Raw genomic sequence first — 22,452 nt, forward strand, 5'->3', positions numbered from 1 at the left:
CCATGGTGGCATTGGTGTCACCTGCCCCATGGTGGCATCAGTGTCACCTTCCCTATAGTGGCATCGGTGTCACCTCCCCTGTGGTGGCATTGGTGTCACCTTTCCCCTGGTGGCATCAGTGTCACCTTCCCCATGGTGGCATTGGTGTCACCTGCCCCATGGTGGCATTGGTGTCACCTGCCCCATGGTGGCATCAGTGTCACCTGCCCCATGGTGGCATTGGTGTCACCTGCCCCATGGTGGCATCAGTGTCACCTTCCCCATGGTGGTATCGGTGTCACCTTCCCCATGGTGGCATCGGTGTCACCTTCCCTATAGTGGCATTGGTGTCACCTCCCCTGTGGTGGCATTGGTGTCACCTTTCCCCTGGTGGCATCGGTGTCACCTCCCCCGTGGTGGCATCGGTGTCACCTTCCCTATGGTGGCATTGGTGTCACCTCCCTTGTGGTAGCATTGGTGTCACCTTCCCCATGGTGGTGTTGGTGTCATCTCCCTGTGGTGGCATTGGTGTCTCCTGCCCCATGGTGATATCGGTGTCACCTTTCCCCTGGTGGCATCGGTGTCACCATCCCCATGGTGGCATCAGTGTCACCTTCCCCATGGTGGCATCAGTGTCACCTTCCCCATGGTGACATCGCCATCACCTTCCCCATGGTGGCATCAGTGTCACCTTCCCCATGGTGACATTGCCATCACCTCCCCCGTGGTGGCATCGGTGTCACCTCCCCCGTGGTGACATCGCCATCACCTCCCCCGTGGTGGCATCGGTGTCACCTCCCCCGTGGTGGCATCGGTGTCACCTCCTCTGTGGTGGCATCATTGTCACCTCCCCCATGGTGGCATCGGTGTCACCTCCCCCGTGGTGGCATCAGTGTCACCTCCTCTGTGGTGGCATCAGTGTCACCTCCCCCGTGGTGGCATCGGTGTCACCTCCCCCGTGGTGGCAGTGGTGGCCATCACGTGGTCCCGGTGGCCTCGTGGAGACACCGGGGACAACGTGGTGGCACTAAACCCCCACAACGTCACCCCGGTGTCACCCAGGGTCCTTCTGGGGACAGTTGGTGACATTAACCCCGCCCTTGGTCCCTTCCTGGTGCCACCCCAGGAGGACAGGGGACATTAAACGTCCCTCAGGTCCTGCGGGTGACCCTGTGAGGACACCGGCGACGTTTGGGGACACCAAGCCACCCCTCGGGGACCTTCGGGTGACGCCGCCGTGTCCCCCCCCCCCAGAGCCACCCCTGGGCGAGGACGACGAGGACAAGGACCTGGAGGCGCCGGCGGTGGCCGTGGCCAAAGTGGCCGGAGCGGTCACTGTCCCCTCGGACACGGACATCACGGCCGAGTTCCTGCAGCCGCTGCTGACCCCCGAGAACGTGGCCAACCTGGTCAGGAGAGGACATCATCGGCCTTGGGGACACCTTGGGGACACTCTGGGGACACTCTGGGGGGGTGGCACCTGTCCCCAACCTGGTCAGGAGGGGACACTGGCCTTGGGGACACCTTGGGGGACAGTTTTGGAGTCTCCAAGGCATTTTTGGGTCCCCTGAGGTGATTTTGGGTCCCCCGAGGTGTTTTTGAGTCCCCTGAGGTGTTTTTGGGTTCCCCGAGCTGTTTTTGGGTTCCCTGAGGCCCTTTTGGGTTCCCCGAGGTGATTTTGGGTTCCCTGAGATGATTTTGGGTCCCCCGAGGTGTTTTTGGGTTCCCCGAGGTGTTTTTGGGTCCCCCGAGGTGTTTTTGGGTTCCCCAAGGCCATTTTGGTTCCCCCGAGGTGTTTTTGGTTCCCCCGAGGTGTTTTTTGGTTTCCCCGAGGTGTTTTTGGGTCCCCCGAGGTGTTTTTGAGTCCCCCGAGGTGTTTTTGGGTCCCCCGAGGTGTTTTTGGGTTCTCCGAGGCCATTTTGGGTCCCCCGAGGTGATTTTGGGTCCCCCGAGGTGTTTTTTGGGTTCCCCGAGGTGATTTTGGGTCCCCCGAGGTGATTTTGAGTCCCCCGAGGTGTTTTTGGGGTTCCCCGAGGCCATTTTTGGGCTCCCTGAGGTGATTTTTTTTTGTCCCCAGGTGCTGATCAGCATGGTGTACCTGCCCGAGGCCATGCCCGCCTCCTTCCAGGCCACCTACACGCCGGTGGAGTCCGCGGGCACCGAGGCGCAGATCAAGCACCTGGCGCGGCTGATGGCCACGCAGATGACGGCGGCCGGGCTGGGGCCAGGTCAGGGGACGGCCCGGGGACAGCCCGGGGACATCGGGGACATCGGGGACGCGGCCACGGGCCCGGGGGATGGCGGGAATCGGGGTGGGATTGGGGGATCGGGTGGGATTTGGGGTTCGGGGTCACCTGGTTGGGTTTTGGGGTCACCTGGTTGGGTTTGGGGTCACCTGGTTGGGGTTTTGGCTCCGAGGAGGGGCAAGAATTCCCCACCATCCCATTCCCACCATCCCATTCCCACCATTCCCAAACCCCGTTCCCACCCCATCCCCACTGTTCCAAGCCCATTCCCATAATTCCAAGCCCACTCCAGCCCCATTTCCCACTGTCCCAATCCCATTCCCACCATCCCAATCCCACTCCGACCCCATTCCCACCATTCCCACCTCATTCCCACCACTCCAATCCCATCCCCACCATCCCAAACCCGCTCCAATCCCACCCCAATCCCACCCCAGCCCCATTCCCACCCCAGCCCCATTCCCACCACCCCAGCCCCATTCCCACCCCAGCCCCATTCCCACCACCCCAGCCCCATTCCCACCCCAATCCCATTCCCACCCCCCATCCCCATCTCCCGCCGTCCCAAACCCGCTCCAATCCCACCCCAGCCCCATTCCCACCCCAGCCCCATTCCCACCACTGCAGCTCCATTTCCCATGATCCCAATCCCACCCCATCCCCGTCTCCCGCCGTCCCCAAACCCGCTCCAATCCCACCCTATTCCCACTACCCCATCCCCATTTCCACCCCCCCATCCCCATCTCCCACCGTCCCAAACCCGCTCCAATCCCACCCCAATCCCACCCCAGCCCCATTCCCACCACCCCAATCCCATCTCCCACCATCCCAAACCCGCTCCAATCCCACCCCATCCCCATTCCCCCCACCCCAATCCCGTTCCCCACCACCCCAACCCCATTCCCACCATCCCAATCCCACCCCATCCCCATTCCCCCCACCCCAATCCCGTTCCCCCCACCCCAGCCCCATTCCCACCATCCCAATCCCACCCCAGCCCCATTCCCCCCACCCCAATCCCATTCCCAACCCCCCATCCCCATCTCCCGCCGTCCCAAACCCGCTCCAATCCCACCCCAATCCCACCCCATCCCCATTCCCCCCACCCCAGCCCCATTCCCACCACTCCATCCCCATTCCCACCCCAGCCCCATTCCCACCTCCCCATCCCCATCTCCCACCCCCCCATCCCCATTCCCACCATCCCAAACCCGCTCCAATCCCACCCCATCCCCATTCCCACCATCCCAATCCCACCCCAGCCCCATTCCCACCCCCCATCGCCATCTCCCACCATCCCAAACCCGCTCCCCGTCCCGTTTCCCAGGCGTGGAGCAGACGAAGCTGCTGCGGGAGGAGCCCAAGGAGGAGAAGGTGGCCAAGCCGGACGCGGTGCTGATCAAGCGGCGCCTGTCGGCGCTGGGCCAGGGCCAGGCCATCGCCGTGCTGGGCGCCCACGGCTCGGCCGCCGCGCTGCTGGACGAGACGCCGCAGGCCAAGCGCCGGCCCGAGCCCATCATGCCGGCCACGCAGCCCCGGTCAGCGGCCCCGGGGGGTCGGGATGGGATTTGGGGTTTTTGGGGTCAGTTTTGGGGTTTTTGGGGTCAGTTTTGGAGTTTTGGGATCAGTTTTGGGGTTTTGGGGTCAGTTTTGGCGTTTCTGGAGTCAGTTTTGGGGTCAGTTTGGAGTTTTGGGGTCAGTTTTGGGTTTTTTTGGGATCAGTTTTGGAGTTTTGGGATCAGTTTTGGAGTTTTGGGGTCAGTTTTGGGGTTCTGGGGTCAGTTTTGGAGTTTTGGGGTCAGTTTTGGAGTTTTGGGGTCAGTTTTGGGGTTCTGGGGTCAGTTTTGGAGTTCTGGGGTCAGTTTTGGGGTTCTGGGGTCAGTTTTGGCATTTTGGGGTCAGTTTTGGGGATTCTGGGGTCAGTTTTGGGGTTTTTTGGGGTCAGTTTTGGGGTGGGTGTTGTTCCCGAGGGATCCCAGCAGGATTTGGGCTGGGATTTGGGGTTTTGGGGTCGATTTTGGGGTGGGTTTTGGGATTCTGGTGGTGGTTGGGGTTTGGGGACGAGACGCCGCAGGCCAAGCGCCGGCCCGAGCCCATCATGCCGGCCACGCAGCCCCGGTCAGCGGCCCCGGGGGGTCGGGATGGGATTTGGGGTTTTGGGGTCAGTTTTGGGGTTTTGGGGTCAGTTTTGGGGTCAGTTTTGGTTTTTTTTGGGGTCAGTTTTGGGGTCAGTTTTGGAGTTTTGGGGTCAGTTTTGGGGTTTTTGGGGTCAGTTTTGGGGTTTTGGGGGATCAGTTTTGGCGTTTTGGGGTCAGTTTGGAGTTTTGGGATCAGTTTTGGTGTTTTGGGATCAGTTTTGGAGTTTTGGGGTCAGTTTTGGGGTCAGTTTTGGGGTCAGTTTTGGGGTTTTGGGATCAGTTTTGGGGTTTTGGGGTCAGTTTTGGGGTCAGTTTGGAGTTTTGGGGTCAGTTTTGGGTTTTTTTGGGATCAGTTTTGGAGTTTTGGGATCAGTTTTGGAGTTTTGGGATCAGTTTTGGGGTTTCTGGGGTCAGTTTTGGGGTCAGTTTTGGGGCTTTGGGGTCAGTTTTGGGGTCAGTTTTGGAGTTTTGGGGTCAGTTTTGGAGTTTTGGGGTCAGTTTTGGGGTCAGTTTTGGCGTCTTGGGGTCAGTTTTGGGTTTTTTTGGGGTCAGTTTTGGGGTGGATGTTGGTCCTGAGGGATCCCGGCAGGATTTGGCCTGGGATTTGGGGTTTTGGGGTCGATTTTGGGGTGGGTTTTGGGATTCTGGTGGTGGTTGGGGTTTGGGGACGAGACGCCGCAGGCCAAGCGCCGGCCCGAGCCCATCATGCCGGCCACGCAGCCCCGGTCAGCGGCCCCGGGGGGTCGGGATGGGATTTGGGGTTTTGGGGTCGATTTTGGGGTTTTGGGGTCAGTTTTGGGGTTTTGGGGTCAGTTTTGGGTTTTTTTGGGGTCAGTTTTGGGGTCAGTTTTGGAGTTTTGGGGTCAGTTTTGGGGTTTTGGGGTCAGTATTGGGGTCAGTTTTGGCGTTTTGGGGTCAGTTTTGGGGTTTCTGGTGTCAGTTTTGGGGTTTTTGGGGTCAGTTTTGGAGTTTTGGGGTCAGTTTGGAGTTTTGGGGTCAGTTTTGGAGTTCTGGGGTCAGTTTTGGGTTTTTTTGGGGTCAGTTTTGGGGTCAGTTTTGGAGTTTTGGGGTCAGTTTGGAGTTTTGGGGTCAGTTTTGGCGTTTTGGGGTCAGTTTTGGAGTTCTGGGGTCAGTTTTGGGTTTTTTTGGGGTCAGTTTTGGGGTCAGTTTTGGAGTTTTGGGGTCAGTTTTGGGGTCAGTTTTGGGGCTTTGGGGTCAGTTTTGGGGTTCTGGGGTCAGTTTTGGGTTTTTTTGGGGTCAGTTTTGGGGTGGATGTTGGTCCCGAGGGATCCCAGCAGGATTTGGGCTGGGATTTGGGGTTTTGGGGTCGATTTTGGGGTGGGTTTTGGGATTCTGGTGGTGGTTGGGGTTTGGGGACGAGACGCCGCAGGCCAAGCGCCGGCCCGAGCCCATCATGCCGGCCACGCAGCCCCGGTCAGCGGCCCCGGGGGGTCGGGATGGGATTTGGGGTTTTGGGGTCGGTTTTGGGGTCAGTTTTGGGGTTTTGGGGTCAGTTTTGGGTTTTTTTGGGGTCAGTTTTGGGGTCAGTTTTGGAGTTTTGGGATCAGTTTTGGCGTTTTGGGGTCAGTTTTGGCGTTTCTGGAGTCAGTTTTGGGGTCAGTTTGGAGTTTTGGGGTCAGTTTTGGGTTTTTTTGGGATCAGTTTTGGAGTTTTGGGATCAGTTTTGGAGTTTTGGGGTCAGTTTTGGGGTTCTGGGGTCAGTTTTGGAGTTTTGGGGTCAGTTTTGGAGTTCTGGGGTCAGTTTTGGGGTTCTGGGGTCAGTTTTGGGGATTCTGGGGTCAGTTTTGGGTTTTTTTGGGGTCAGTTTTGGGGTGGGTGTTGTTCCCGAGGGATCCCAGCAGGATTTGGGCTGGGATTTGGGGTTTTGGGGTCGATTTTGGGGTGGGTTTTGGGATTCTGGTGGTGGTTGGGGTTTGGGGACGAGACGCCGCAGGCCAAGCGCCGGCCCGAGCCCATCATGCCGGCCACGCAGCCCCGGTCAGCGGCCCCGGGGGGTCGGGATGGGATTTGGGGTTTCTGGGGTCAGTTTTGGGTTTTTTTGGGGTCAGTTTTGGGGTCAGTTTTGGTTTTTTTTGGGGTCAGTTTTGGGGTCAGTTTTGGAGTTTTGGGGTCAGTTTTGGGGTTTTTGGGGTCAGTTTTGGGGTTTTGGGGGATCAGTTTTGGCGTTTTGGGGTCAGTTTGGACTTTTCGGTCAGTTTTGGGTTTTTTTGGGATCAGTTTTGGAGTTTTGGGATCAGTTTTGGGGTTTTGGGGTCAGTTTTGGGGTCAGTTTGGAGTTTTGGGGTCAGTTTTGGGTTTTTTTGGGATCAGTTTTGGAGTTTTGGGATCAGTTTTGGAGTTTTGGGATCAGTTTTGGGGTTTCTGGGGTCAGTTTTGGGGTCAGTTTTGGAGTTTTGGGGTCAGTTTTGGGGTCAGTTTTGGGGTTTTGGGATCAGTTTTGGGGTTTTGGGGTCAGTTTTGGAGTCAGTTTGGAGTTTTGGGGTCAGTTTTGGGTTTTTTTGGGATCAGTTTTGGAGTTTTGGGGTCAGTTTTGGGTTTTTTTGGGATCAGTTTTGGAGTTTTGGGGTCAGTTTGGAGTTTTGGGATCAGTTTTGGGGTTTTGGGGTCAGTTTTGGGGTGGGTGTTGGTCCTGAGGGGATCCTGAGGGGGTTTGGTGCCTATAGATCCCGTTGATCGCATGGATCCCCTTCCCATGGATCCTGTTGATCCCGATCCCGTTCCCCCGGCTCCCGTTCCCACGGATGTCTCCCGTCGATCCCGCAGGCTGTCGGGCGCGGGCGGCCGTAAGAAGGTCTTCCGGCTCAGCGAGGTGCTGAAGCCGCTCAGCGAGGTGCAGGTGGAGAAGCTCAAGCTCGGCGCCGTGCGGCGCATCCTGCGCGCCGAGAGGGCCGTGGCCGCCAGCGGGGCCGCGCAGGTGACGGGGACGCACCTGGGGACGCACCTGGGAGACACCTGAGATACATGGGGACGCACCTGGGCACACCTGGGATACATGGGGACACACCTGGGCACACCTGGGATACATGGGGACACACCTGGGCACACCTGGGATATATGGGGACGCACCTGGGCACACCTGGGATACACGGGGACACACCTGGGCACACCTGGGATACATGGGGACACACCTGGGCACACCTGGGATACACCCGGGACATGTGGGACACACCTGGGCACACCTGGGCACACCTGAGATACATGGGGACGCACCTGGGCACACCTGGGATACATGGGGACACACCTGGGGACACCTGGGATATATGGGGACGCACCTGGGCACTCCTGGGATACATGGGGACACACCTGGGCACAGCTGGGATACATGGGGACACACCTGGGCACACCTGGGATACATGGAGACGCACCTGAGACATGTGGGACACGCCTGGGCACACCTGAGATACATGGGGACACACCTGGGCACACCTGGGATATATGGGGACACACCTGGGCACACCTGGGCACACCTGGGATACATGGGGACACACCTGAGACATGTGGGACACACCTGGGCACACCTGAGATATATGGGGACACACCTGGGCACACCTGGGATATATGGGGACACACCTGGGCACACCCAGGATACACCTGAGATACATGTGGACACACCTGGGCACACCTGGGATACACCCGGGACATGTGGGACACACCTGGGGACACACCTGGGCACACCTGGGATACACCTGGCACATGTGAGACACACCTGGGCACACCTGGGACATGTGGGACACACCTGGGCACACCTGGGACATGTGGGACACACCTGGGGACAGCTGAGGTACCTGGGGATACACCTGGGGACACACCTGGGATACACCCAGGATACCCCCATAAGTCCCCTGGAAGTACCCCCAGGGAACCCTTGAGTGACCACTGACTGACCATTGAGTGACCATTGAGTGACCATACAATGACCACTGAGTGACCCCTGAATGACCTTTGGCCGACCCCTGGCCTGGCAGGTGACGCAGTTCCAGTAACCCTTGAGTGACCATTGAGTAACTTTTGAATGACCATTGAGTGACCCTTGAGTCACCATTGAGTAACGGTTGAGTGACCACTGAATGACCATTGAGTGACCACTGAGTGACCCCTGAATGACCTTTGGCCGACCCCTGCAGGCCCGGGTGAAGATCCTGACCTCCCTGGTGACACCATTTGAGTGACCCTTGAGTGACCATTGAGTAACCCTTGAGTGACCCTTGAGTGACCATTGAGCGACCCTTGACTAATTCCTTGAGTAACCATATAATGACCATTGAGTGACCATTGAGTGACCACTGAGTGACCACTGAATGACCTTTGGCCGACCCCCGCAGGCCCGGGTGAAGATCCTGGCCTCCCTGGTGACACCATTTGAGTGACCCTTGAGTGACCATTGAGGAACCCTTGACTAATTCCTTGAGTAACCATATAATGACCATTGAGTGACCAGTGAATGACCACTGAGTGACCCCTGAATGACCTTTGGCCGACCCCCGCAGGCCCGCGTGAAGATCCTGGCCTCCCTGGTGACGCAGTTCGAGGTGCCCCTCAAGGGCGAGGTGCTCTCCTTCATCCTGGACGACGTGCGGGGCCGCCTGGACCTGGCCTTCGCCTGGCTCTTCCAGGAGTACAACGCTCACCTGGCCCGCGGCGGCCCCGGCGGCCTGGAGCGCTACGACGAGTGTCTGATCGGGCTGCTGGCCGGGCTGCAGGAGAAACCCGACCAGAAGGACGGGTAGGGGACACTGGGGACACCCCCGGGGACATCAGAGGTGGGATGGGGGCGCTGGGGTTGGGTTGGTGTCACCAAGATTGGGTTGGTGTCACCAGGGTTGGGTTGGTGCCATTGAGGTTGGGTTGGTGCCATTGAGGTTGGATTGGTGCCATTGGGGTTGGGTTGGTGTCACCGGGGTTGGGTTGGTGTCATCAAGGTTGGGCTGGTGCCATTGAGATTGAGATGGTGTCACCAGGATTGGGCTGGTGCCATTGGGGTTGAGTTGGTGTCACCAGGGTTGGGTTGGTGTCACCAAGGTTGGGTTGGTGTCACCAGGGTTGGGTTGGTGCCATTGGGGTTGGGTTGGTGTCACCGGGGTTGGGTTGGTGTCACCAAGGTTGGGTTGGTGCCATTGGGGTTGGGTTGGTGTCACCAGGGTTGCGTTGGTGTCACCAAGGTTGGGTTGGTGCCACCAGGACCAGGTTGGCGCCACCAGGACTGGGCCCGTACCTCCAGCTCCAGGACAGTGCCACCAAGCCTAGGACAGTGCCACCAGCACCTGTCCAGCTGCCACCCGTGCCATCCCAGGTGTCCCCAGGGATGTCCCAGAGCCGTTAGGACCCGACTGGTGCCACCTTTGGGGACAGAACAGTGCCACCACCCCCCAGGGCCACCCGCTGGGCGTGTCCCCACCCCGGTGACACCGGCGCTGTCCCCACAGGATCTTCACCAAGGTGGTGCTGGAGGCGCCGCTGATCACCGAGAGCGCCCTCGAGGTCATCCGCAAGTACTGCGAGGACGAGGTGGGGACACGGACGGGGACACCGGGAGGGGACACGGGGAGGTGGCACATGGAGGTGACCACCTGGAGGTGACACGTGGAGGTGACACTAGGACACCAGTGGAGGTGACACCAGGTGGGGAGGTGGAGGTGACATGGGGGGGAGGTGGCACCTGGAGATGACACGTGGAGGTGACAGTTGAGGTGACAACCTGGAGGTGACACCTGGAGGTGACACGTAAAGGTGGCACCCAGAGGTGACACCACAGCAGACCCACAGAGGTGACACCTGGAGGTGACACCAGGTGGGGAGGCGCCACCCCCAGGTGACACAGGTGTCCCCACAGAGCCACGCCTACCTGGGCATGTCCACACTGCGGGATCTGATCTCCAGGTGCCCAGAGGTGACACCCAAAGGTGACACCAGTAGAGCCATGGAGATGACACAAGGAGGTGACACCAGGTGGGGAGGTGGAGGTGACACAGGGAGGTGACACCCAGAGGTGACACCTGGAGATGACACGGGGAGGTGACACCAGGTGGGGAGGTGGAGGTGACACCCAGAGGTGACACCTGGAAATGATACGGGGAGGTGACACAGGGAGGTGACACCAGGTGGGAAGGTGGAGGTGACGTGGAGGAGGTGACACCTGGAGATGGCACCTGAAGACCCGTGGAGGCGCCACCCCCAGGTGTCACCCCCAGGTGACACAGGTGTCCCCGCAGAGCCGCACCTACCTGGGCATGTCCACGCTGCGGGACCTGATCTTCAAGCGCCCCTCGCGGCAGTTCCAGTACCTGCACGTGCTGCTGGACCTGAGCTCCCACGAGAAGGACAAGGTGGGCACACCTGGATGGCGGGGGGGGATTTCCGGGGGCTCCCGAAGGGATCTTGGGGTGACACGGGTGACCCTCAGGTGACACAGGTGACACACAGGTGACACAGGTGTTTCCCCAGGTGTGGCAGCGGGCGCTGCTCTTCATCAAGCGCATGTAACACATGTCACAGGTGACACACACAGGTGACACAGATCACACAGGTGATACAGGTGACACACACCGGTGGCACAGGTGAGACGCACAGGTAGCAGGTGACACACAGGTGACACAGGTGTCCCCCAGGTGACACAGGTGTCCCCCAGGTGTGGCAGCGGGCACTGCAGTTCATCAAGCGCATGTAACACATGACACAGGTGACACACACAGGTGCCACAGATCACACAGGTGATACAGGTGACACACACAGGTGACACAGGTGTCCCCAAGGTGACACAGGTGTCCCCCAGGTGCGGCAGCAGGCGCTGCTGTTCATCAGGCGCATGTAACACATGACACAGGTGACACACACAGGTGCCACAGATCACACAGGTGACACACAGGTGATACAGGTGAGACACACAGGTGGCACAGGTGTCCCCAAGGTGACACAGGTGTCCCCCAGGTGCCGCAGCAGGCGCTGCTGTTCATCAAGCGCATGTAACACTTGACACAGGTGACACACAGGTGATGCAGGTGACACACAGGTGATACACGTGACACACACAGGTGGCACAGGTGTCCCCCAGGTGACCCCCAGGTGTCCCCCAGGTGCGGCAGCAGGCGCTGCTGTTCATCAAGCGCATGTAACACATGACACAGGTGACACACACAGGTGCCACAGATCACACAGGTGATACAGGTGACACACACAGGTGGCACAGGTGTCCCCCAGGTGACACAGGTGTCCCCCAGGTGCGGCAGCAGGCGCTGCTGTTCATCAAGCGCATGTAACACATGACACAGGTGACACACACAGGTGCCACAGATCACACAGGTGACACAGGTGACACACACAGGTGGCACAGGTGTTTCCCCAGGTGACACAGGTGTCCCCCAGGTGCGGCAGCAGGCACTGCTGTTCATCAAGCGCATGTAACACTTGACACAGGTGACACACAGGTGATGCAGGTGACACAGGTGACACAGGTGACACGCACAGGTGGCACAGGTGTCCCCCAGGTGACACAGGTGTCCCCCAGGTGCTGCAGCAGGCGCTGCTGTTCATCAAGCGCATGTAACACTTGACACAGGTGACACACAGGTGATGCAGGTGACACACAGGTGATACAGGTGACACGCACAGGTGACACAGGTGTCCCTCAGGTGACACAGGTGTCCCCCAGGTGCGGCAGCAGGCGCTGCTGTTCATCAAGCGCATGTACGAGAAGGAGCAGCTGCGCGAGTACGTGGAGAAGTTCGCCCTGAATTACCTGCAGCTCCTGGTGCACCCCAACCCGCCCTCCGTGCTCTTCGGCGCCGACAAGGACACAGGTGAGACGCCCCAAATCCCGAAAACTCCAGCCCAGTCCCAAAGGTTTTACGGGAAATCCGGAATATTTTAGGGGGAGATCCCGGATTTTCCGTGGGAAATGTCGAATGTGCTGTGGGAATCCTGATTATTCTCTGGGAGATCCTAAATATTTTCGGTGAAATCCCAAATATTTTATGAGAAATCCCAAATATTTTATGGGAAAGTTGAGTCTTCAACTGGCCCATTTTTCCTCATTTTTCACCCCATTTTTCCTCATTTTCACCCCGTTATTTCTCGTTTTCACCCCATTTTTCCCGTTCTCTCCCCATTTTTGCTCATTCTCACCCCGTTTTTTCTCATTTTCACCGCATTTTTTCTCATTTTCACCCCATTTTTCCTCATTTTCACCCCGTTATTTCTCGTTTTCACCCCATTTTTTGTCACCTTGTTGTCCCCAGAGGTGCCACCCTTAACCAGGTCGTTGCCAGTCCATTTTTCTCTTATTTTCACTGTTTTTTATTTTTTTCACCCCGTTTTTCCTCGTTCTCACCCCATTTTTCCTCGTTTTCACCCCATTTTTCCCGTTCTCTCCCCATTTTTCCTCGTTCTCACCCCGTTTTTTCTCATTCTCTCCCCGTTTTTCCTCATTCTCACCCCATTTTTTCTCATTTTCTCCCCGTTTTTCCTCATTCTCACCCCGTTTTTCCTCGTTCTCTCCCCATTTTTCCTCATTCTCACCCCATTTTTCCTCATTCTCACCCCATTTTTCCTCATTCTCACCCCGTTTTTTCTCATTATCTCCCCGTTTTTCCTCATTCTCACCCCGTTTTTTCTCATTTTCACCCCATTTTTTCTCATTTTCACCCCGTTTTTCCTCATTTTCACCCCGTTTTTTCTCATTTTCACCCCGTTTTTCCTCGTTCTCACCCCGTTTTTTCTCATTTTCACCCCGTTTTTCCTCATTCTCACCCCGTTTTTCCTCGTTCTCACCCCATTTTTTCTCATTTTCACCCTGTTTTTTCTCATTTTCTCCCCGTTTTTCCTCGTTCTCTCCCCATTTTTCCTCATTCTCACCCCATTTTTCCTCGTTCTCACCCCGTTTTTCCTCATTCTCACCCCGTTTTTCCTCATTCTCACCCCGTTTTTCCTCATTCTCACCCCGTTTTTCCTCATTCTCACCCCGTTTTTCCTCGTTCTCACCCCATTTTTTCTCATTTTCACCCTGTTTTTTCTCATTATCTCCCCGTTTTTCCTCATTCTCTCCCCATTTTTCCTCATTCTCACCCCGTTTTTCCTCATTCTCACCCCATTTTTTCTCATTTTCACCCCGTTTTTTCTCATTTTCACCCCGTTTTTTCTCATTTTCTCCCCGTTTTTCCTCGTTCTCACCCCGTTTTTCCTCGTTCTCACCCCGTTTTTCCTCGTTCTCACCCCGTTCTGTGTCACCTTTGCCGTCCCCAGAGGTGGCGGCTCCCTGGACGGAGGAGACCATCAAGCAGTGCCTGTACCTCTACCTGGCCCTGCTGCCCCACAACCACAAGCTGATCCACGAGCTGGCCTCCGTCTACACCGAGGCCATCGCCGACATCAAGCGCACGGTGCTGCGCGTCATCGAGCAGCCCGTGAGTTGGGGACGGTTGGGGACACTGGGGACGTCCGTTGGCGCCGTTGGAAGTCACTTTTCATGTCCCCGTCATCAATTAATGGGGTCGGTTAATTGGGGCAGTTGGGTGTCACCATCGTGGCGGTCATTGAGCAGGTGGTTCAGTGACATTCGGGGACATTTGGGATCTTCTGGGGACAGTTGGGGACAGTTGGGGACACTGGGGACGTCCGTTGGCACCGTTGGAAGTCACTTTTCATGTCCCCGTTATCAATTAGTGGGGTCGGTTAATTGGGGAAGGTTTGGGGCAGTTGGGTGTCACCATCATGGAGGTCGTTGAACAGCTGGCGAGGGACATTTGGGGACATTGAGATCATCTGGGGACAGTTGGGGACAGTTGGGGACACTGGGGACGTCCGTTGGCGCCGTTGGAAGTCACTTTTCATGTGCCCGTCATCAATTAGTGGGGTCGGTTAATTGGGGAAGGTTTGGGGCAGTTGGGTGTCACCATCCTGGAGGTCATTGAGCAGGTGGTTCAATGACATTCGGGGACATTTGGCGTCATTGGAGACATTTGGGGACAGTTGGGGACACTGGGGACGTCCGTTGGCGCCGTTGGATGTCACTTTTCATGTCCCCGTCATCAATTAGTGGGGTCGGTTAATTGGGGCAGTTGGGTGTCGCCATCCTGGAGGTCATTGAGCAGGTGGTTCAATGACATTCGGGGACATTTGGGATCATCTGGGGACAGTTGGGGACAGTTGGGGACACTGGGGACGTCCGTTGGCGCCGTGGGGAATCGCCCTTCATGTCCCCGTTATCAATTAGTGGGGTCGGTTAATTGGGGAAGGTTTGGGGCAGTTGGGTGTCACCATCATGGAGGTCGTTGAGCAGGTGGTTCAGTGACATTCGGGGACATTTGGGATCATCCGGGGACAGTTGGGGACACTGGGGACGTCCGTTGGCACCGTGGGGAATCGCCCTTCATGTCCCCGTCATCAATTAGTGGGGTCGGTTAATTGGGAAAGGTTTGGGGCAGTTGGGTGTCGCCATCCTGGAGGTCATTGAGCAGGTGGTTCAGTGACATTCGGGGACATTTGGGATCATCTGGGGACATCTGGGGACAGTTGGGGACACTGGGGACGTCCATTGGCGCCGTTGGAAGTCACTTTTCATGTCCCCGTTATCAATTAGTGGGGTCGGTTAATTGGGAAAGGTTTGGGGCAGTTGGGTGTCGCCATCATGGAGGTCGTTGAACAGCTGGCGAGGGACATTTGGGGACATTTGGGATCATCTGGGGACATCTGGGGACAGTTGGGGACACTGGGGACGTCCGTTGGCGCCGTTGGAAGTCACTTTTCATGTCCCCGTTATCAATTAGTGGGGTCGGTTAATTGGGGAAGGTTTGGGGCAGTTGGGTGTCACCATCATGGAGGTCGTTGAACAGCTGGCGAGGGACATTTGGGGACATTTGGGATCATCTGGGGACATCTGGGGACAGTTGGGGACACTGGGGACGTCCGTTGGCGCCGTTGGAAGTCACTTTTCATGTCCCCGTTATCAATTAATGGGGTCGGTTAATTGGGGCAGTTGGGTGTCACCATCCTGGAGGTCGTTGAGCAGGTGGTTCAGTGACATTCGGGGACATTTGGGATCATCCGGGGACAGTTGGGGACACTGGGGACGTCCGTTGGCACCGTGGGGAATCGCCCTTCATGTCCCCGTCATCAATTAGTGGGGTCGGTTAATTGGGAAAGGTTTGGGGCAGTTGGGTGTCGCCATCCTGGAGGTCATTGAGCAGGTGGTTCAGTGACATTCGGGGACATTTGGGATCATCTGGGGACATCTGGGGACAGTTGGGGACACTGGGGACGTCCATTGGCGCCGTTGGAAGTCACTTTTCATGTGCCCGTTATCAATTAGTGGGGTCGGTTAATTGGGAAAGGTTTGGGGCAGTTGGGTGTCGCCATCATGGAGGTCGTTGAACAGCTGGCGAGGGACATTTGGGGACATTTGGGATCATCTGGGGACATCTGGGGACAGTTGGGGACACTGGGGACGTCCGTTGGCGCCGTTGGAAGTCACTTTTCATGTCCCCGTTATCAATTAGTGGGGTCGGTTAATTGGGGCAGTTGGGTGTCGCCATCGTGGCGGTCATTGAGCAGGTGGTTCAGTGACATTCGGGGACATTTGGGATCTTCTGGGGACAGTTGGGGACAGTTGGGGACACTGGGGACGTCTGGGGAGGCCTCGTTTGGGTGTAAAAAAATCAGATTTTGGTGAAATTCCCGACTGAAATTTGGGAATTTTCTCCCGTTTTTGTCCAGATCCGCGGGATGGGGATGAACTCCCCGGAGCTGCTGCTGCTGGTGGAGAACTGTCCCAAGGGCGCCGAGACGCTGGTGACGCGCTGCCTGCACAGCCTGACCGACAAAGGTGACAGCCCTGTCCCCTCCCGGCGGTGACAAAGGTGACGGTGACACCAATGTCCCCTCCCGGCGGTGACAAAGGTGACGGTGACACCCCTGTGCCCTCCGGGTGACAGTGACAAAGGTGACAGTGACACCTCTGAGCCCTCCTGACAAAGGTGACAGTGACAAAGGTGACAGTGACACCAATGTGCCCTCCCGGCGGTGACAAAGGTGACGGTGACAGCCCTGTGCCCTCCTGGTGACAGTGACAGCCCTGTCCCCTCCCGGCGGTGACAAAGGTGACAGTGACAGCCCTGTGCCCTCCTGGTGACAGTGGCAAAGGTGACAGTGATCTCCCCTCACGGGGGATCGATACCAGGTGACAATGACACCCATGTCCCCTCACTGGGGATTACACCAGGTGACAGTGACACCCGTGTCCCCTTGCCACGGGATGACACCAGGTGCCACCAGGTGACAATGACAGTGACAGTGACACCCATGTCCCTTCATGGGGGATGACACCAGGTGACAATGACACCCGTGTCCCCTCACTGGGGGATGACACCAGGTGCCACCAGGTGACAGTGACAATGACACCTGTGTCCCTTCACTGGGGATGACACCAGGTGTCACCAAGTGACAACGACACCCGTGTCCCCTCGCTGGGGGATGACACCAGGTGTCACCAGGTGACCATGACAGTGACAGTGACACCCATGTCCCCTCACTGGGGGATGACGCCAGGTGACAATGACACCCGTGTCCCCTCGCTGGGGGATGACACCAAGTGTCACCAGGTGACCATGACAGTGACAGTGACACCCGTGTCCCCTCACTGGGGGATGACACCAGGTGTCACCAGGTGACAATGACAGTGACAATGACACCCGTGTCCCCTCACTGGGGGATGACGCCAGGTGACAATGACACCCATGTCCCCTCGCTGGGGGATGACACCAGGTGTCACCAGGTGACAATGACAGTGACAGTGACACCCGTGTCCCCTCGCTGGGGGATGACGCCAGGTGACAGTGACACCCGTGTCCCCTCGCTGGGGGATGACACCAGGTGCCACCAGGTGACAATGACAGTGACAGTGACACCCGTGTCCCTTCATGGGGGATGACACCAGGTGACAATGACACCCGTGTCCCCTCACTGGGGGATGACACCAGGTGACAATGACACCTGTGTCCCCTCACGGGGGATGACACCAGGTGCCACCAGGTGACAGTGACAATGACACCTGTGTCCCCTAACTGGGGGATGACGCCAGGTGACAATGACACCCGTGTCCCCTCGCTGGGGGATGACACCAGGTGTCACCAGGTGACCATGACAGTGACAGTGACACCCGTGTCCCCTCACTGGGGGATGACGCCAGGTGACAGTGACACCTGTGTCCCCTCACGGGGGATGACACCAGGTGTCACCAGGTGACCATGACAGTGACAGTGACACCCGTGTCCCCTCACTGGGGGATGACGCCAGGTGACAATGACACCCGTGTCCCCTCGCTGGGGGATGACACCAAGTGTCACCAGGTGACCATGACAGTGACACTGACACCCGTGTCCCCTCACTGGGGGATGACACCAGGTGTCACCAGGTGACAATGACAGTGACAGTGACACCCGTGTCCCCTCACTGGGGGATGACGCCAGGTGACAGTGACACCCGTGTCCCCGCAGTGCCGCCGTCCCCGGAGCTGGTGAAGCGCGTCCGCGACCTCTACCACAAGCGCCTGCCCGACGTCCGCTTCCTCATCCCCGTCCTCAACGGCCTGGAGAAGGTCAGGCTGGCCCCTGTCCCCTCCCCTGGTGTCCCCTGGCGTCCCCAGCGTCACCCGGTGTCACCCGGGTGTCACCTGGTGTTGCCTGAGCGTCCCCGGGACGGGTTGTGCTGCAGAAGGAGGTGATCCAGGCGCTGCCCAAGCTCATCAAGCTCAACCCCATCGTGGTCAAGGAGGTGTTCAACCGGCTGCTGGGGACCCAGCACGGTGAGGGGACAAGGGACAGCCCTGGGGACAGTCTGGGGACAGCCTGGGGACAGCCTGGGGACAGTCTGGGGACAGCCTGGGGACATGGGGACAGTGGGGAAGGAGGTGTTCAACCGGCTGCTGGGGACCCAGCACGGTGAGGGGACAAGGGACAGCCCTGGGGACAGTCTGGGGACAGTCTGGGGACAGCCTGGGGACATGGGGACAGTGGGGAAGGAGGAGTTCAACCGGCTGCTGGGGACCCAGCACGGTGAGGGGACAAGGGACAGCCCTGGGGACAGTCTGGGGACAGCCTGGGGACAGCCTGGGGACATGGGGACAGATTGGGGATGTGGGGACAGTGGGGAAGGAGGAGTTCAACCGGCTGCTGGGGACACAGCACGGTGAGGGGACATGGGGACAGCCCTGGGGACAGCCTGGGGACAGTCTGGGGACAGCCTGGGGACAGTCTGGGGACATCCTGGGGACATGGGGACAGATTGGGGACGTGGGGACAGCCCTGGGGACAGTTGGGGGCAGACTGGGGTCATGGGGACATCCTGGGGTCATGGGGACAGATCGAGGACGTGGGGACAGCCCAGGGGTTGGGGACACTGCCGTGCCAGCAGGGGCTGTGGAAGGACAGGGTGACCCCAGGGCCACCCCGGGGTGTGTCCCCACCCCTGGCCCCTGGCCCTGTCACCCCCAGTGTCCCTGTCACCCCTGATGTCCCCTGTCCCCCCCCCCCCGGTGTCCCCGCAGGTGACGGCGCCTCGGCCGTGTCCCCGCTGAACCCCGGGGAGCTGCTGATCGCCCTGCACAACATCGACTCCTCCAAGTGTGACATGAAATCCATCATCAAAGGTGGGGACACCCGGGGGACACCCGGGGGACACCCAGGGGACACCCGGGGGGTGACAGGGACACCCAGGGGGTGACAGGGACATGTGACATGATGGGGACACGTGACACGATGGGGACACGGGACCTTTGTTCATCGACTGCTCCAAGTGTGACATGAAATCCGTCAGCAAAGGTGGGGACACCCAGGGGACACCTGGGGGGTGACAGGGACACCTGTCCATGGACTCCAGTCCCTCCCAGTCCCTCCCAGTCCCCCCCAGTCCCCCCAAATCCCCTCCCAGTCCCCCCCAGTCCCCCCAGTCCCTTTCCAGTTCCCTCCCAGTCCCCTCCCAGTTCCCTCCCAGTCCCCCCCAGTCCCCTCCCTGTTCCCTCCCAGTCCCTCCCAGTTCCCTCCCAGTCCCCCCCAGTTCCCTCCCAGTTCCCTCCCAGTCCCCCCCAGTCCCCTCCCAGTTCCCTCCCAGTCCCTCCCAGTCCCCTCCCAGTCCCCTCCCAGTTCCCTCCCAGTCCCCTCCCTGTTCCCTCCCAGTTCCTCCCAGTCCCTCCCAGTCCCCCCAAATCCCCTCCCAGTCCCTCCCAGTCCCCCCAAATCCTCTCCCAGACCCTCCCAATCCCTCCCAGTCCCCTCCCAATCCCTCCCAGTCCCCCCCAGTCCCCTTCCAGTTCCCTCCCAGTCTCTCCCAGTCCCTCCCAATCCCCTCCCAGTCCCCCCAAATCCCCTCCCAGTCCCTCCCAGTCCCTCCCAGCGCCCCCGTAATCCCTCCCAGCCCCATCCCAGCGTCCCTTTCGGTGTCCCCGCAGCCACCAACCTGTGTTTCGCCGAGCGGAACGTGTACACGTCGGAGGTGCTGGCGGTGGTGATGCAGCAGCTGATGGAGCAGAGCCCGCTGCCCATGCTGCTGATGCGCACGGTCATCCAGGCCCTGACCATGTACCCCCGCCTGGGGGGCTTCGTCATGAACATCCTCTCCAGGCTCATCATGAAGCAGGTCCAAAATTACCCCAAGATCCCCCTGAATTCACCCCAAGATTTACCCCGAAATCCCCCCCCCCCAAAAAAAAAAATGCCGCTGAAATTACCCCCAAAATTCAGCTGGAAAAGGAAAAAAAAAAAAAAAAAATCCACTCCAGTGAAATCACCCCGAAATTCACCCCCAGATCACCTCAAAATTCCACTGAAGTTCCCCCAAAAATCACCCCGAAATCCCCGTGAAATCCCCCCAAAATCGCCCCAAAATGTGCCCCCCAAAAATTCCACCGAAATTACCCCAAAATTCAGCTGGAAAATAAAAAATTGACTCCAGTGAAATTACCCCGAAATTTACCCCCAGATCCCCTCAAAATTCCACTGAAGTTCCCCCAAAATTCACCCCAAAACCCCCGTGAAATCCCCCCAAAATGTGCCCCCCAAAAATTCCACCGAAATTACCCCAAAATTCAGCTGAAGAAAGAAAATCAACTCCAGTGAAATCACCCCGAAATTCACCCCCAGATCCCCCCAAAATTCCACTGAAGTTCCCCCAAAATTCGCCCCAAAACCCCCGTGAAATCCCCCAAAATGTGCCCCCCAAAAATTCCACTGAAATTACCCCAAAATTCAGCTGGGAAATAAAAAATTGACTCCAGTGAAATTACCCCGAAATTTACTCCCAGATCCCCCCAAAATTCCACTGAAGTTCCCCCAAAATTCGCCCCAAAACCCCCGTGAAATCCCCGCAAAATCGCCCCAAAATGTGCCCCCCAAAAATTCCACCGAAATTACCCCAAAATTCAGCTGGGAAATAAAAAATTGACTCCAGTGAAATTACCCCGAAATTCACCCCCAGATCCCCCCAAAATTCCACTGAAGTTCCCCCAAAATTCACCCCAAAATCCCCAAAAATTCCGCTGAAATTCACCCCAAAAATTCGCCCCAAAATTTCCCAGAAATTTCCCCCAAAATTCCCGCAAAAAAAAAAAATCCCCGGAAATTACCCCAAAATTCCCAAAAAAATTCCTTCACAAATCCCCCCCAAAATTCCCCAAAATCGCCCCAAAATTCGGGATATGGGACTTGGTGACCCCGAGGTGACCCTTTGGGGACACCTGGACAGGTAAAGGTGTGAGCACAGGTGACCTCTGACCCTTTGGGAACACCTGGACAGGTAAAGGTGTGAGCACAGGTGACCTCTGACCCTTTGGGAACACCTGAACAGGTAAAGGTGTGAGCACAGGTGACCTTTGACCCTTTGGGGACACCTGGACAGGTAAAGGTGTGAGCACAGGTGACCTCTGACCCTTTGGGAACACCTGGACAGGTAAAGGTGTGAGCACAGGTGACCTCTGACCCTTTGGGAACACCTGGGCAGGTAAAGGTGTGAGCACAGGTGACCTTTGACCCTTTGGGAACACCTGGACAGGTAAAGGTGTGAGCACAGGTGACCTCTGACCCTTTGGGGACACCTGGACAGGTAAAGGTGTGAGCACAGGTGACCTCTGACCCTTTGGGGACACCTGGACAGGTAAAGTTGTGGGCACAGGTGACCTTTGACCCTTTGGGAACACCTGGACAGGTAAAGGTGTGAGCACAGGTGACCTCTGACCCTTTGGGAACACCTAGACAGGTAAAGGTGTGAGCACAGGTGACCTCTGACCCTTTGGGAACACCTGGACAGGTAAAGGTGTGAGCACAGGTGACCTCTGACCCTTTAGGAACACCTGGGCAGGTTAAGGTGTGAGCACAGGTGACCTTTGACCCTTTGGGAACACCTGGACAGGTGAGGCTTTTGGCACAGGTGACCCAAATGACCCCCAGGTGTGGCCCCCAGGTGACCCCAATGACCCCCAGGTGTCCCCAGGTGACCCCAATGACCCCCAGGTGTCCCCAGGTGTCCCCAATGATCTCTAGGTGATTCCAGGTGACCTAGGTGTATCCCAGGTGACGCCCAGGTGTGTCCCCCAGGTGTGGAAGTACCCCAAGGTGTGGGAGGGCTTCATCGAGTGCTGCCAGAGGACCAAGCCCCCGTCCCTCCAGGTGTCCCCAGGTGTCCCCAGGTGTCCCCAGTGACGCCCAGGTGTGTCCCCCAGGTGTGGAAGTACCCCAAGGTGTGGGAGGGCTTCATCAAGTGCTGCCAGCGCACGAAGCCGCAGTCGTTCCAGGTGGTTCTGCAGCTGCCGCCGCCCCAGCTGGCCGCCGTCTTCGACAAGTGCCCCGAGCTGCGGGAGCCGCTGCTCAGCCACGTGCGGGCCCTCACACCTCACCAGGTGACACCTTCGGGGACAGGTGACATCCCCTGGGGACAGGGGACACGCCCAGGGGATGGGGGATACGCCCTCGGACAGGTGACATCACAGGTGACATCCCCCTGTGGACAGGGGACAGGGCAGGTGACAAGTGCCCCGAGCTGCGGGAGCCGCTGCTCAGCCACGTGCGGGCCCTCACACCTCACCAGGTGACACC

The 22,452-nt window shown here is 58.1% G+C and overlaps 1 protein-coding gene across 1 annotated transcript in view; it reads left to right on the forward strand.

Annotated features, from left to right (window-relative positions):
* LOC136305717 (symplekin-like) overlaps nucleotides 1-22,452 on the forward strand; it is a 37,435-nt gene that overhangs the window by 11,618 nt on the left and 3,365 nt on the right. Inside the window, exons 9-23 of the mRNA XM_066209029.1 lie at nucleotides 1,234-1,388; nucleotides 2,057-2,207; nucleotides 3,553-3,763; nucleotides 7,148-7,298; nucleotides 8,872-9,107; nucleotides 9,808-9,889; nucleotides 10,594-10,707; nucleotides 12,030-12,177; nucleotides 13,619-13,779; nucleotides 16,088-16,196; nucleotides 17,866-17,966; nucleotides 18,083-18,173; nucleotides 18,915-19,016; nucleotides 19,815-20,002; nucleotides 22,080-22,444. Coding sequence (XP_066065126.1) covers nucleotides 1,234-1,388; nucleotides 2,057-2,207; nucleotides 3,553-3,763; nucleotides 7,148-7,298; nucleotides 8,872-9,107; nucleotides 9,808-9,889; nucleotides 10,594-10,707; nucleotides 12,030-12,177; nucleotides 13,619-13,779; nucleotides 16,088-16,196; nucleotides 17,866-17,966; nucleotides 18,083-18,173; nucleotides 18,915-19,016; nucleotides 19,815-20,002; nucleotides 22,080-22,444 — 2,365 coding nt within the window. The remainder of the gene's footprint in view (nucleotides 1-1,233; nucleotides 1,389-2,056; nucleotides 2,208-3,552; nucleotides 3,764-7,147; nucleotides 7,299-8,871; nucleotides 9,108-9,807; nucleotides 9,890-10,593; nucleotides 10,708-12,029; nucleotides 12,178-13,618; nucleotides 13,780-16,087; nucleotides 16,197-17,865; nucleotides 17,967-18,082; nucleotides 18,174-18,914; nucleotides 19,017-19,814; nucleotides 20,003-22,079; nucleotides 22,445-22,452) is intronic.

This window comes from Chamaea fasciata, unplaced genomic scaffold (genome assembly GCF_029207755.1).
Source record: "Chamaea fasciata isolate MVZ Bird 193981 ecotype frontalis unplaced genomic scaffold, bChaFas1.0.hap1 SCAF_600, whole genome shotgun sequence".
NCBI lineage: Eukaryota > Metazoa > Chordata > Aves > Passeriformes > Sylviidae > Chamaea > Chamaea fasciata.